The sequence below is a fragment of the Toxorhynchites rutilus genome, chromosome 3 (assembly GCF_029784135.1).
Source record: "Toxorhynchites rutilus septentrionalis strain SRP chromosome 3, ASM2978413v1, whole genome shotgun sequence".
NCBI classification, from domain to species: domain Eukaryota; kingdom Metazoa; phylum Arthropoda; class Insecta; order Diptera; family Culicidae; genus Toxorhynchites; species Toxorhynchites rutilus.
The window spans coordinates 87,074,692-87,088,972 of record NC_073746.1 but is presented as its reverse complement, the minus strand read 5'-3'; the positions used below and the strand labels follow the sequence as shown (position 1 = coordinate 87,088,972).

General features: G+C 37.2%; 1 protein-coding gene across 2 annotated transcripts in view; it reads right to left on the bottom strand.

The window, feature by feature from the left end:
* Positions 1-917, bottom strand: part of LOC129775391 (protein phosphatase PHLPP-like protein) — a 54,240-nt gene extending 53,323 nt beyond the window's left edge. Inside the window, exons 1-2 of one of the 2 annotated variants that reach the window (XM_055780091.1) lie at positions 647-917; positions 7-591 (exon numbers count right to left, since the gene is read on the bottom strand). In XM_055780091.1, coding sequence (XP_055636066.1) covers positions 7-564 — 558 coding nt within the window. In that variant the 5' untranslated portion in view covers positions 565-591; positions 647-917. Of the gene's footprint in view, positions 1-6 lie in introns of both variants that reach the window. The other variant, XM_055780090.1, reaches the window with a different exon arrangement.
* Between the last annotated feature and the right edge of the window lie 13,364 nt (positions 918-14,281).

Genomic DNA, 14,281 nt, shown 5'->3' with positions numbered 1-14,281 from the left:
CCTTACCCACAAGGTATAATCCATTGGTAAATCCATATCTTTCACAACATCTAACGTGGTTGCGGTCGTGCTCACATGCACCATGCGACTTGGATCCTCACAGCTTACATCACTCCGGTCTGGGCCACAGTAAACCCGTATCCAACCACTGGTATTCCACAGCAATGACATTTTCGATAGCGTTAAGTTAACCGGTCTTCCTCTGCAAACACTTCCGGAGCTAACCGAACCACTTTTGCTGGCGCCACTACCATCCAACCTGATAACACTGCCATTGCACTTGACTGAACCATTGCTATAATTATTACTATTATTGTTATTGCTATCACTTTCATCCAAACAGGCTGATTTCTTATAATTAATTTCTGCACTCACTACCACTCGATTGGGAATATTCAACTGATCCGGCTGCTGAACCTGTTGCTGTCCCAACAGCAATTTCGCATTCCTCCGCTGCTTGATTGATCGAAGTGTCCCATTGGTGTGCATCTGTTGCTTCGGTTTTGTGCCACCACAACTCATCAGCAGATCTTGTCTGGCCGCGTTGAAACTCACGATCTCCATGATCGAATTAATACCCCTTTTCCTGTGCTGCACAGTTTCACACGATTATTATTCAGCATCGATTAGATTCCATAACACTCACGCTCACCGGAAGCTCGTTCGCAGTGCGTTTTCCAATAAATGAGACCTCATCGAACAGCTGTTATCGCAGCCACTGATCACTTTCCCCAATTTGTTTTACTTTATTTGCACAACGCACATTGGTTATCCATCGGCGGCATACACTTCGATTGCACTCATTCTAAACGATACATGTTCTGAACAGCATGGAAAACATCTAATCAGACAACATCTGTAGTAATGGGACCTAGAATACCACAAAATACCGGCACTGATCGCGTCCACTCAACGACTACTGCCGGACTGGACTGGACTGGTCTGCAGTTAGGCCTCCACATGTACCCCGAGTGAATTGAAGATTGAAACAGATATAACAAACAAACGGCCGAGAAAGGAACAGAGCGAAAACAACAACAAACAAAACAAAAATCAGATAGACGAGCGGCGCACAGAAATATAATTCAAATTAAAAACAAAACGCGTTACGCTTCGCCTGGTACTGACCGCGTGCTTTGGCGTGTCCGTTCAAGGGCTGGTGGAAGCCTTACCTCAGCTCATGTGTGAGGGGTTCGCTTGGCTTACAACATAATGGAAACGCGATGCGATCGTTGTTGATAATGAGACAGCAACAGGTTGGGTGTAAGAATAGGTATATGAAAGGCGCAAAATGAATTCAGAACTTCTGCCAAGGAGAGAGAAAATATTCGAAAGTTGTACGAGTGTGGAATGTGGTCATCATATCCCGAATGCTGTCTGAATTAAAAACGTGGTGGAGTGGTGGTTCTAAGAATTGCTCAAATGTATCTTTAAATCATACGAGTGAACGCATTTCATGAACAAAATATATGTATTTTGAAAGGATAGAGGGATTTACGACTAACAATAACAGCAGCATATAATCACGCCATTATCAACATTAACCCTCACCAATTCACCATCAATCTTGGTGGGAAAAAATGATATCACATTGTTTTCACCTTGGCACTAAGAAATATCAACCATATAAAGGGGGTCATTTTTGCATATCATTAGTTCTTTTTTTGCTATGTTTGCGTCGTTCTCGAATAGGTTGCACTCGACGCAAAGGCCAGCAAATGTCGACCTGCGTTCTGCCTTAGCGATCTTCCGTCGTTCCGGTTGAGGGTTTTCAAGTCAATAAAACATCTTTAATCTTTCCTACAACGTCTGGGCACTGACCCCATCTGAAGCGACAGGTAACTTTCATGTTAATATGCTGGACGAACTATAGGGAAGTTAAAATGTTCAAAAGAAGTTCATTGTTAGGAATGCTCGAATATGTTCTTGAGATAAATCAGAACTCAATTATTTCGCAACACTATATTACCGTCGAAATATAGAACAATTTGGAGCAATTACCACGATAAGGTTGTTTTTGTGCAAATTTTGGTTGAGGTGTAGTAAAACATAAACTATTATTTTACAATAGATGGCGTTTATAACCTGTGTTTCAAGTTGTACGATCGGGTTACATTATGCGACATTAGAAAGTAAAGATTACATATCAAACAAATTACAAAATTACAAAATTACAAAATTACAAAATTACAAAATTACAAAATTACAAAATTACAAAATTACAAAATTACAAAATTACAAAATTACAAAATTACAAAATTACAAAATTACAAAATTACAAAATTACAAAATTACAAAATTACAAAATTACAAAATTACAAAATTACAAAATTACAAAATTACAAAATTACAAAATTACAAAATTACAAAATTACAAAATTACAAAATTACAAAATTACAAAATTACAAAATTACAAAATTACAAAATTACAAAATTACAAAATTACAAAATTACAAAATTACAAAATTACAAAATTACAAAATTACAAAATTACAAAATTACAAAATTACAAAATTACAAAATTACAAAATTACAAAATTACAAAATTACAAAATTACAAAATAATAGCTAATTGTATTCTGTACATTCCGTACCGAAAGTTGTACAACAACGTATTGACGAAGTGCGAAGGACGAAACGTACGTGAAGATGGGTTTTGGACAGTTCCCAGGCCTGAAATTCTATAGGACCACTGCCAGAGGAGATGTGCCCAGCAAATTTTGGGTTCGTTTATATTGATTAATTTGTCAGGAAGTTCTTGATTTTGCAAGAGATTTGTAACCGTGGACAGAAAACCAAGGTTCTCGTCACAAATAAGATAATGGATTCAGAAATGTTTCGGAAAGAGTGCCAGCCGTTTATTCAGGCACACAAAGGTCCGGTGAAGTTTTGGCCAAACAATACATTATCGATATTTTATATAAAAACTAGTGATGAAACGGGTAGTGGTTTGGCCGGATACCGGATTATGATCGGCGACACATTCACTAATATGAAGACTCAACAACTGTTAGGCTTGGTATAGGGCTTTTATATAGGGTTGAGGAAAAAGAAATGTCGTATTTCTGATCGAAAATTGACGCTTTATTTAACATACTTAAAATTATCCAATTTGAGTCAAATATTCGCCGTTTTGCTCGCAAACTTGTTGCCATTTAGAATGAAACTTCATTATCCCCCCCTTATTTGCAAAAAAAAAACTCAGACAGCCAGTTTTCGCAAACACATTTTGAGGCCAACTTAGTATCACCAAGAGCGTTTTGCATGGACCGGAAGAGATGATAATCACTTGGAGCCAGGTCCGGACTATACGTTGGGTGTAGTAGGATATCCCATCCGAGCTCCCGTAGCTTCTGACGGGTCATCAAAGATGTGTGAGGCCGAGCGTTGTCCTGGTGGAAAACAACACCATTCCTATTGATCATTTCTGGCCGTTTCTGGTCAATCGCCTGCTTCAAACGCTCAAGCAGCTCACAGTAGAGAACCGAGTTGAGGGTCTGACCATAGTTGAGCAGCTCATAGTGGATGATTCCCTTCCAATCCCACCAAACACACAGCAAAACGTTCTTCTTCTTCTTCAATGGCACTAACGTTCCTAGAGAAACTTCACCGTCTCAACGTAGTATTACTTGCGTCATTTTTATTTGTACTCAGTTGAGATTTCTATGCCAAATAACACGCCTTGAATGCATTCTGAGTGGCAAGCCCTAGAATACGCGTGATCACAGTGCAAGTCGGAGGAAATTTCTTTGACGAAAAATTCCCCCGACCAGAACGGGAATCGAACCCGAACACTCGGCATGTTAGTTATGACGCTAACCACTCGGCCAAGGGAGCACACAGCAAAACGTTCCTGGCCGTCAATCCGGGCTTGGCGATGGTTTGGGCCAGCTCACCGCGCTTCGACCACGACTTTTTTCGCTTTAGGAAGATGCTTAGAAACCCCATAAACACCATTTTTATCAAATTTGGCTTTTTGGCAGATTTTGAGTCCTTGAGGGTATCTACATCGACTATCAAAATTTCAGAAAAAGTCAGTTCTAAGAATCCCCTTGAATTGGGTTGCAAATATTCGTTTGTTTGAGAAACCCCATAAGTACATGTTTCTAAATATCACCATGGGCAACGCTGCGATAGATATACAATTTCATCCATTATTTACATTCGATTTGTTAGGAGGCATGCACAAATCAACAAAATCGGAATGTCTTCTGATTTGGATTGTTACCCAGCCATGGCCGCGAAATGTAAGCGTGGTGTTCGGCGGACAGCAAAATACAAAGCGGAAGTCATAAAAAGGACAAGAGTCAGTGGAAAGGCATACAAAGATAGAGGCAAATCATCTCCCGGAAACCCCAAGCTGAAAACTGTAACTTGTAAGTCAACACGTTTTGTCGGCTCCCGTAAAAGTATCCCACTATATCATCGTCGAGAACACTACGAGAAACTACGCGAGGAAACAACTATTTCGTTGGAGTGACCGGAAAATCCCAAATGACCAAAAATTCCACTTCAAGTTTTCACAGTTCATCCAGGTAGCTGCCAAGAAATACAAATTTCTGCATAACCCGAGAACTAATTGAGCAAATGCAACCAAAATTGGCATGCGGAGGTTTTGGGAGGTTTTACAAGAGATGTGGTTCTATGGTGGTTCGACACTGTTCTCTCTCTCTCTCTAAGGCCTAACTCGAAGAAGGAATCATCCGATTTGAGCTGTCTTCATTTCATTATGTTTTCTGTTCCAAACATGTACCGTTCTGAATCATATTTCGGACGCTTAAGGCATATGATGCAGAAAACAGATCTCAACTCTATGCACAGGTATTATTTGGTTGATACTTTTAATAAATTAGTTCAATATGCTTTTGAGCTTTTCGGACAGATTGAATTCAAATTTCGGACACTTTATTTTGTAATTTTTTGAACGAAAAATATATTACACTTGATTATATTTTATAGTCAACTGTGAAACACTTACCAAGCAATCACAGTAACCTGATAACGATGATGAGAACTGATGAAACACGAGAGAAATTTAAATATTGGTGAAGGGGTAAATTCTACGTGCTCACGCTAAACAAACGTCAAACACAAACGATAATGAGTGGATTTTGGATTTTGGATGGACTTTTTCCTACTATGTAATAATTCAAATGTAATTCTTAAATGAAGTGATAGTGAAACCAAGGGATTACTTTAAAGAAGCAATTGGGATATTAATTTTATAGTTATATCATCAGTGCATCAAGCCATTCAACATATTAGAACAAAGTGTCTGAAATTTGATGTTGTCCGAAATATTCCATGTAACGGAGAAATATGTTATTTGCAAGTGATTGAAGAATCTTGAACAAGAACTGCGTCTGAATATTATTTTATATTTTAATGACGAGTTTTGGTAGAAGTACTAGGAAATTCTTAATAAAATGAAATTTTAAAGGGTCTAGTGGTAATCAATCAATGAAGAGTTCTGCGATTGGACCCAAAAACGTTCGCTTGGTAGGGAACGTGAATGTTTGAAAGTATTTGTATCAAAATAGCAATTTTCTAGATTACATACTATAATTTATCATAATTTCCGTGCTGCCGCCACGATGTTTAATCAAATCTTTTAAACACAAAATCCACAAACTTTGAAGCGCAATATTTTGAACTTATCCTGTTATATCGATGAAGTTGTGGTTCCAAATAATATGTTTTGAGTCAAATAATCGACCCTCATACCAACAAAATGGAGGTCCAGATAAAAAATCCGGAATTTTTTTTTTGTCATTTTCTCGCAAGTGCGTCAAATGGACTTATGGGATTTCTCAAACAAACGTTTTAATTATCTGAATACAATCTTTTTAGATCCGAGGTTCAGGTCAGACTATTTAGGAGTTCTCGAAACATAAACAGACAGACAAAAGATGATCAAAATCAAAATCATCATCAAAATTATATTGTCGTCCTCAACACTTGTTAAACGAAACGGAAGTGAAAACGCTGAATAAAACGTTGATGATAAGAGTTAATAATAGTTCAATTCTAAATACAATTTTGCCATGTCAGTAATCACACCTTATTTTTAATCACGAGGGAATGATGTTTGTATACTAGCTGACCCGGCCAACTTCGTTACGTCCAAAATGGTTTTTTTTTTTTGTTTATCAATACCTTCACGTTTCCTTGCTAAGCGAACGTTCATGAATCCAATGACAGAACTGTTAATTGATTGATTTTCTAATTGATCCACTAGAATTTCCTTTTACTATAAACTTCCTAGTACTTCTACCAAAACTCGTCATTGTTATATCAATTTTTTTTTCAGACACAATTCTCGTTCAAGATTTTTTATCACTTGCATATAACATGTTTCTCCCTTACATGGAACACATATTTGATACAGAGAATATAATAAAATGATAACATCTCAAATCGGACGACTGCTTGCTCGAGTTTAGCACTTACCCCTTTACTTGATTAGTTCTCGGGATTTACAGAAATTTGTATTCCATTCGTATGACAGACCCCGCCTCCTCCCACTTTTAAAGAGTAGGAGGAGTGTCGAACCACCATAGAAACATTTATTGCCCCCTAAAACTGTAACATGCCAAATTTGATTCCATTTGCTTGATTAGTTCTCAAGTTATGCCCCCCCCCTCTTAAAGAGGGGGAGGAGTGTCAACATGTGTCGCGCTCTTTAAAACCTCCACATGCCAAACTTGGTTCCGTTTGCTTGCTTAGTTTTTGAGTTATGCAGAAATTTTTGTTTCATTTAGATGACAGCCTTCACTTGAAGAGGGGGAAGAAGCGTCGAAACACAATAAAAACATGTGCCCCCTAAAATCTCCACATGCCAAATTTGGTTTCGTTTGTTTGCTTAGTTCTTCAGTTATGCCGAAATTTGTGTATCTTTCTGTGACAGTCTCTACTTAAAAAGGGAGAAGGAGCGTCGAATCACAATAAAAAGTCACAGGAGGTTGTGTCCAATACACGACCGCATAGTTGAGGTAGGATTACGTTAAGCTATATGTCGCACGCTAATTTTGGATATGTTTGAAAAACTATATCGTTAAACTCTTTGATAACGATCTGGTAGCCCTGAAAAGAGCAGTTTTGTTTGGTATTTTTGTTCACCAGTGTTACAATCAAGCTTTCGGCATCAGTGATAGAAAGTAATTTCAGCTCCGATGCACGTTTACGGGAATACCAACAATGCACACTAGAAACAACAAAAATTGTTTCCGATGCGCTTCGCTCCTCTCCTTTGGTTCCTTTGCCGCATCCAGTCGTGTTGATTGACACTAGAAACCCAGATTTTGACGATTTGAGCGTTGAACGAGAATGAGAAATCCACGAATGCTACGTCATTTCATATCAGTTGGCATGTGAGAAATAGGCGCCACCCACTCGCTCGCGATGCAGATATTTGGATTGTCGGTGAACAAAAGAATCTAAATGGGCGCGAAAAAGAAATGACGTCAATTTCAACGAATCAGAACCGTTTGGATAGGGGTTGAGATTTTTGAATTGTTCGATAGTAAGTTACATGATATATATTATTTTATTCAAGGCGAAAATTTGTTATAGAGTGCCGAAATGGTTTGATGCAAAAATCGCATCAATCAATCATGAAATGACTGAGCAATAAGCGTTTGAAATTGGACATTTTTCACGACGCGATCGATTTTCGTTTTTCAATTTGTACCCCAATATGTTCCCGAAATACGTAATCCTACATCAAAACATTTCTTGTCCCCTAAAACAAGTTTATTTCCAATATTTCATGTCACCCTAGAACGACAGCATTTTATTTCAAATCATTTTCTTCACGCATAACATAAACGTGATATTTCCGTTTATTACGTCACATTTACAAATAAATACCAATTCAACTTAGCGCGGTCTTCTCGATCCGCTTCCAATTAAACCTAAGGTGGTCGTCACGATCCGCTTCCAATTGAACCTAGCGCAGTCGTCTCGATCCGCTTTTAATTAAACCTAGCGCGTCGTCTCGACCTGCTTACAATTAAAACTCACGCGGTCGTCTTGATCCGCTTTCAATTGAACGTAGCGCGGTCGTCCCGATCCGCTTTTAATTCAACCTAGCGCAGTCGTCTCGATCCGCTTTCAATTGAACCTAACGCGGTCGTCTCGATCCGCTTTCAATTGAAACTAGCGCGCTCAACAGGAGCCGCTTGCTTTCTTATCCATCGTAAATGAAAGAAAAAAGTGAAATTTGGTTTCATTTTCTTGCTTAGTTCTTGAATTATGCTGAAATTTTGTGTTCCATACTGCCATACAAGCTTGGCCCTTGTTGTTGAACACGATTAAGCGCTTTGGAATTACGAGTACTGCATATAAATGGTTTGAAAGCTATTTGAATGACAGAACGCAACCGACTATTTTTAATGATTCAATTTCCAATCCCGTAGGGAATAATCTTGTAATACTTCAGGGAAGTGTATTATGGCACCTTTTATTCATTATGTATATCAATGACATGCGACGAGTTTTACGATTTTGTGATATCAATCTCTTTGCAGATGATACGGTGTTATTCATTGCAGCTAATGAGTTGGATCAGGTCATTTAACATTTGAATAGAGATTTACATTCTTTGAGTAGAATGTTGAAGTATAAGCAATTAAAATTGAACATAAGTAAATCTAAATATATGGTAATCTCGCGAAATCGTTTAAATGACAACGTCTCCATTGATGATGAGACAACTGATCGCGTTCGGGACATTAAATATCTTGGCGTGATTATTGATGACAAACTCAAGTTTAACACCCACATTGACAATGTCATCAAGAAAATTGCCAAAAAGTATGGAATCTTATGCCAATTGAAAAACGATTTAACTATTTGCAGCAAAATACAGCTATACAAGTCAATCATCTCTTCTCATTTAGACTTTTGCTCTTCCATTTTATGTTTAGCCAATGATACACAAATATCGAGTTTACAGCGCTTGCAAAACAAAATAATTCGACTGATACTAAAATGTAACAGATTCACTTCCTCATCTTTTATGTTGGATGCTCTGCAATGGTTATCCGTGAAGCAAAGAATTGTTTATTTAACTAAGATGTTAATTTTCAAAGTAGTTAACGGTTTGCTGCCTCGATATTTGTGTGATCGAGTTGAAAGAGGAAGTGACTTTCCCAGTTATAACACAAGAAACGCGAATGAATTAGGAACGCCCCATTTCTTTACATGTGCTTCACAAAATTCGTTGTATTTTAAAGGCATAAATGCGTTCAACTCGATGCCAAGACATATTAAATGCGCAACAACATTTACAGAATTTAAGAGGCACTGTATTTCACATGTGAAAGCTGTGTTTTATAAACAGCGGACCGAGTTTTTTTTAAATTTTTATAGCGAAGATTTTCACTGACGAAGTTTCATACGAACGGATAATTTTATGTGGACAATTTTTTGCAGCTTGTTTTTAATGTGTTCAATGGACCTGACGAAGTTTATTTTGAACGGATTTTATTATGTAGACTATTTAAATTTTTTAAATTATCTTTTTTTTCAAATTTGTATTGATCCCTATTATGTCTGTCATGATCTTGGTGATGATAGACTATTTTTATTTTTATTTTTTTATAGTTGTATTAGTTAAAAAAATTAAATAAAAGCAGTCTACAAAAGTTTGAGCGTCGCTCGCGTGACACAGATATAAAGGATATTGAATTGAAAGTTTTTTTTACGTGCCGGTCTTGAAATTTTTCGTAAAGGAAATTTTCTCGATTTCTCTGAATGATGATATTCACAGTCAATCCCAAACAAGGCTGGCAGTTGGACTTCTGCTCTGGTGGATCACGCATTTTTTTATTTATTTTTTCATTAGGGTGCTAATTTCTAATTTTTATTTTTTCGCCTTTTTTACAAAAATGGCTTTTTTTGAAAATTCATAACTTTTGAATTTCTGAACCGATTTCAGACAATTGGTATTAGTACAGGTCGGACTCGATTATATAGAGTCGACCATTTTTTTCAACAATTATTTTCAAATCCTATACATAATCGAATCTCGAGAAAACAATTTTTTCATTAATGTATGAATGTCAAACATTAATAGAAAAATAGCTTTTTTGTGATTTGACTATGTATTGGATTCGAAAATTAACGTTGAAAGTGAAATTGCGATTATATATAATCGAGTCCAACCTGTATTGGTAATTGGTATTTTTTGAAAAATATTGCACTTGTAAAAAAGTTAGATTGTGTTTTCGTTATTATTGATTGTATTTTATTTTTGATGTTTTCATGGCTTTGGACTAGAGGGCGCTATATTTTCATATATATATATATATATATATATATATATATATATATATATATATATATATATATATATATAAAAAACGACCGGGACTTTCTTTTTAGAGTTTTTAAAAATGCGTCGATTCGATTCGGTCGTCTGATTGAAACTGATTTCTTTATTCAATTAAAAATGGAATGGTGCTCCTGATGTTCTGCTGCTTCCGCAAATTTGTTTGTTGTTGACCGGATGTGTTCTGCTTACTTCGGCGGTTGTGTGCACGCGTGGCTGAGTTGTTGACGCCGCGATAATATCCAGGTCGCCGCTGGAATTTGATGGTGCGTCGGACTGCGATGTTTCGCGGGCGATTTTGCTGACGGTGTTTATCGATTGGGTTGTCTCGATTTGTGTAGGGCCAGAATGGGCCGTAACTGCTCCCCCTTTAAGATCGAGCCGTCCCGGTTCGATGGATCTGGTTGAAGTGTTTGGTTTTGGTTTGCATGATGTGTAACGGGTTTTCATAAGTCCAACTGCTATTGCTAGGAATACTACGAAAGTCCATGTTCCAAAAGTGAGATGCAATTGTTGTTTATGCAAGACTTCGAGCTTCTTTCTTGTTAAAAAATGTGCTTCCTCCAGTTTTTCGAGGGTAATGGTTTCATTGGTTTCTAAATGGGATTCGACAATGTCTAATCCGTTTAGTGGAATCATTAGAAGTGGTTCCTTGCCGGATAATTCAATGTTATTGTATCTTGTGTTGTTGATAGTAATAGTACAGTTCTGGAAGAATATTAACGCAGTTCCAGTAATGTTCCTGCTTGTCATTCCACAATTTGTGCTCAATGGAATATTGATAGCTCTTTTGACGATGATATGATTATCATCAATTCTTTCGACTTGTGGTTCGTTAAGGGACTCGACGAAACTACATTGTCCTGAGAACCCTTTCAGTAGCTTTGAGAAGCAGTTGTCTGCAGAGACGTTTATCAGCTCGTTTGATCTGCAGATGGTTTCTTCTTCGACTTCGTAGCAATTTCCAGTTATGAAATAGGTATCTTGATCGGAGATGATGGCTCTCTTTGACGGCAGTTTCAGCATTTTACCATTCTTCGCAACAGGTTCCAGAAGCAGGCGGGTGTAACTTGAACTTTTAAAACTAGGAATCATAACAATGAATATAATTTTTGTATTTTGAATTATAGCTGCTAATTCCAAATATTCGTATGTTTTTTCAAAATTGTTGATTGTAATGTTATCTTTTCTCAAGATATGTGTTGCTTCCACAATTTCTTCTGTCGTCAGAATGTTTCTTGGTATAATTTTAATTCTAGCTAATTGAATGGCTTCCGCAATGTTCTCTATTTGGTCTTTGAGTAAGTCTAAACTGAGATTTAGGTTGAAAATTTCCTTCAGTACATTGATTTGGTATGTGTTATTTTTTGTGTTAATTATTTCTTCTCTAGGCTTAATCAGGTTTTTTACAATTGCTTTATGCTGCTCATTTATTTGCTTAATTATAACATTTATTCGTTCTTGCACTTGTTTGTTAATGCGGACTTGTTCGTTATTCTCTGTTATGAGCTTATTACTTCCTTTGTATAGTGCATCAAGTTGTTCATTTATTTTAATTAAATCGTTGTTGTCCAAATTACCTGTAACTATTTTAATAGTGCTTCCTAACGCATCGAATAGTCCTCTTTTTTGTCTAGCTTTTGGTAATAAATTATCGTATGTTATTTGTATTCTAGAAAATTTCTGATTAAGCAATTCTGATAGATCTTTGTATTTGAAAATTTGTAAATCCTGAATTATTTTATTAACTTTTGAAAATGTTGGTTCGAATTCAAGCAGCTCTATTGAATGGAAGATTCTATGCGATCCGGTTCTAATTCGGGCTATACCTGATTGGATGGGGATGAGTCCTGGGTTATTTGTGAGGTCTTGAATTTGGAGAGATGAGCTATGGATGGATGGGGTACTATAAAGGAGGGTTACCAGCACTATCAGTTGAGTCCTCATTCTGTGAAAAGAGAAATTGGAGAGATTATTTTCTTTTCCTTTTTAGTTTGTTTTTGTGCAGTTTTCGTCCTTTGTGATCTATTATGGTTTTGATTCTGTTTTGTCGCACTACTGTTTTCTGAAATTTCGGTCTTGTCTTTGATTTAATACCTTGAGTAGTTTTGAAGATAGGTTCGTCTTCCTCGAAATGGGGTTCGTCTTCCTTATTTTTATTATTTGATTCCAAATTTTTCTTTGCTGTTTTATTGAGTGCTAAGGTAACTTCGTCTGCGATTTCCTGTCTGTTTTCAAATATTCTTTCAATTTCTACTGGTAGCCTTTCAAACTCTCTGTGCCCAAAGAGTATTTCGAATGGTTTCATATTGTGGCTTGTATGGACTGTTCGATTGTATAGATTTGTGGCTATCTTGTAAATTTCTTTTGTAGATAAGTCTTTATACTTTTCCCGAATGCATCGGAAGATTTCACTCAATGTTGAATGGAATCTTTCGACGATTCCATTGGTTTCGCTATGATCTGTGGGTGTGAAGTAGATGGTGGTTTCTAATCGTTCAAGGAGGGATCGGATTTCAATAGATTTGAAAGCAGGTTCATTATCACACACTATGTGTTTTGGTGTGCTGTATAGAGTCATTAATTTGACGAATCCTGCTCGCACATCTGGTATTGATCTGGATTTAATTGGAATTAAGGTAGCAAAACGGGAAAATTTATCTACGGCGGATAGGAATAGGTCGGGTTGTGAAATGAAAATATCTATGTGGACTATTTCAAACGGTTTGGTTGGGATGTCAGTTTTGGATAGTTTGATTTTGTATGGCCTTCTCTCGTACTTGTTTTCAAGACATGTTTCGCACATATTCACATAGCGTTGAATTTGTCGCTTCATGCCTGGAAAATAATACTGGCGTAAGATCTGGACTTGGTTTTCTTTAGCGCCGCGGTGGGCTCTATCGTGAGTTTTCCTGATGATCTCGTTCTGCTCTTCAGCGGTACGAAGATCTGTAAGGAGTTTTTGACTAATTTTTATCTTGAATGTTTTCGAGCGACTGAAATAATTTCTGTAGACTATTTGCAGAATATTTATCAGAGACTCGTCGCACATAATACAGTTAATCTTCTTTGGATTCATATATTCCTTGAATATATCTAAAACCCTGACTACTGTGAAATCCGTGCGAGTAATTGTTCGTCGATGTACTCTAGGGAATACTTCTTCGTATTCTGTAGAGTCATTCGTGCCTTTCTTCAGTATAATCTGATTACTAAAGAAATTGATCGGCGATTCGGTTGACGTAATAAATTCGCTATCATCGGTGTCTGCGGAATGACATGTTCCGGACTCTGATGATGTGTCGTTTACGTTTATTTCGTTGGTCTTGATTCTTGATAATCCGTCGGCAACAACATTTTGTTTGCCCGGACGGTACTTCACTTCGTAGTCGAATTCCTCGAGACGGAGCCGCCATCTGACCATTTTGTCGTTCGGATCCTTCAAGCTAAACATATATGTTAACGGTTTGTGATCCGTGAATAAGGTAAATTTCTTTCCATACAGGTATGGGCGGAAATATTTGCATGCCCATGATATTGCTAGGAGCTCTTTTTCTATAACCGAGTAGTTTTCCTCGGTTTTAGTCAAAGTCCTCGAAGCAAATGCAACGGGTCTGTCTTGTCCGATTGGTCCTTGCGAAAGCACGGCCCCAATTGCAAACTTACTCGCATCCGTTGTGAGTACGAACGGCTTACTAAAATCGGGATATTGTAAAACGTGGCTACTAGTGAGCAATGTTTTACATTTGTTGAAGGCCTGAATAAAATCATCGGTGTGAGAAACGGTGATTTTTTTTGTATCTCCTTTGCGGAGTTGTTTAGTTAAGGGTTTTACTATTCTTGCAAAGTCCCTTATGAAGCGCCGATAATAACCAAGTATTCCCAGGAATCCTCGTAATTCTGTTTCGGTTTTTGGTATGGGCCAGTTTTTTATTGCCAGAATTTTA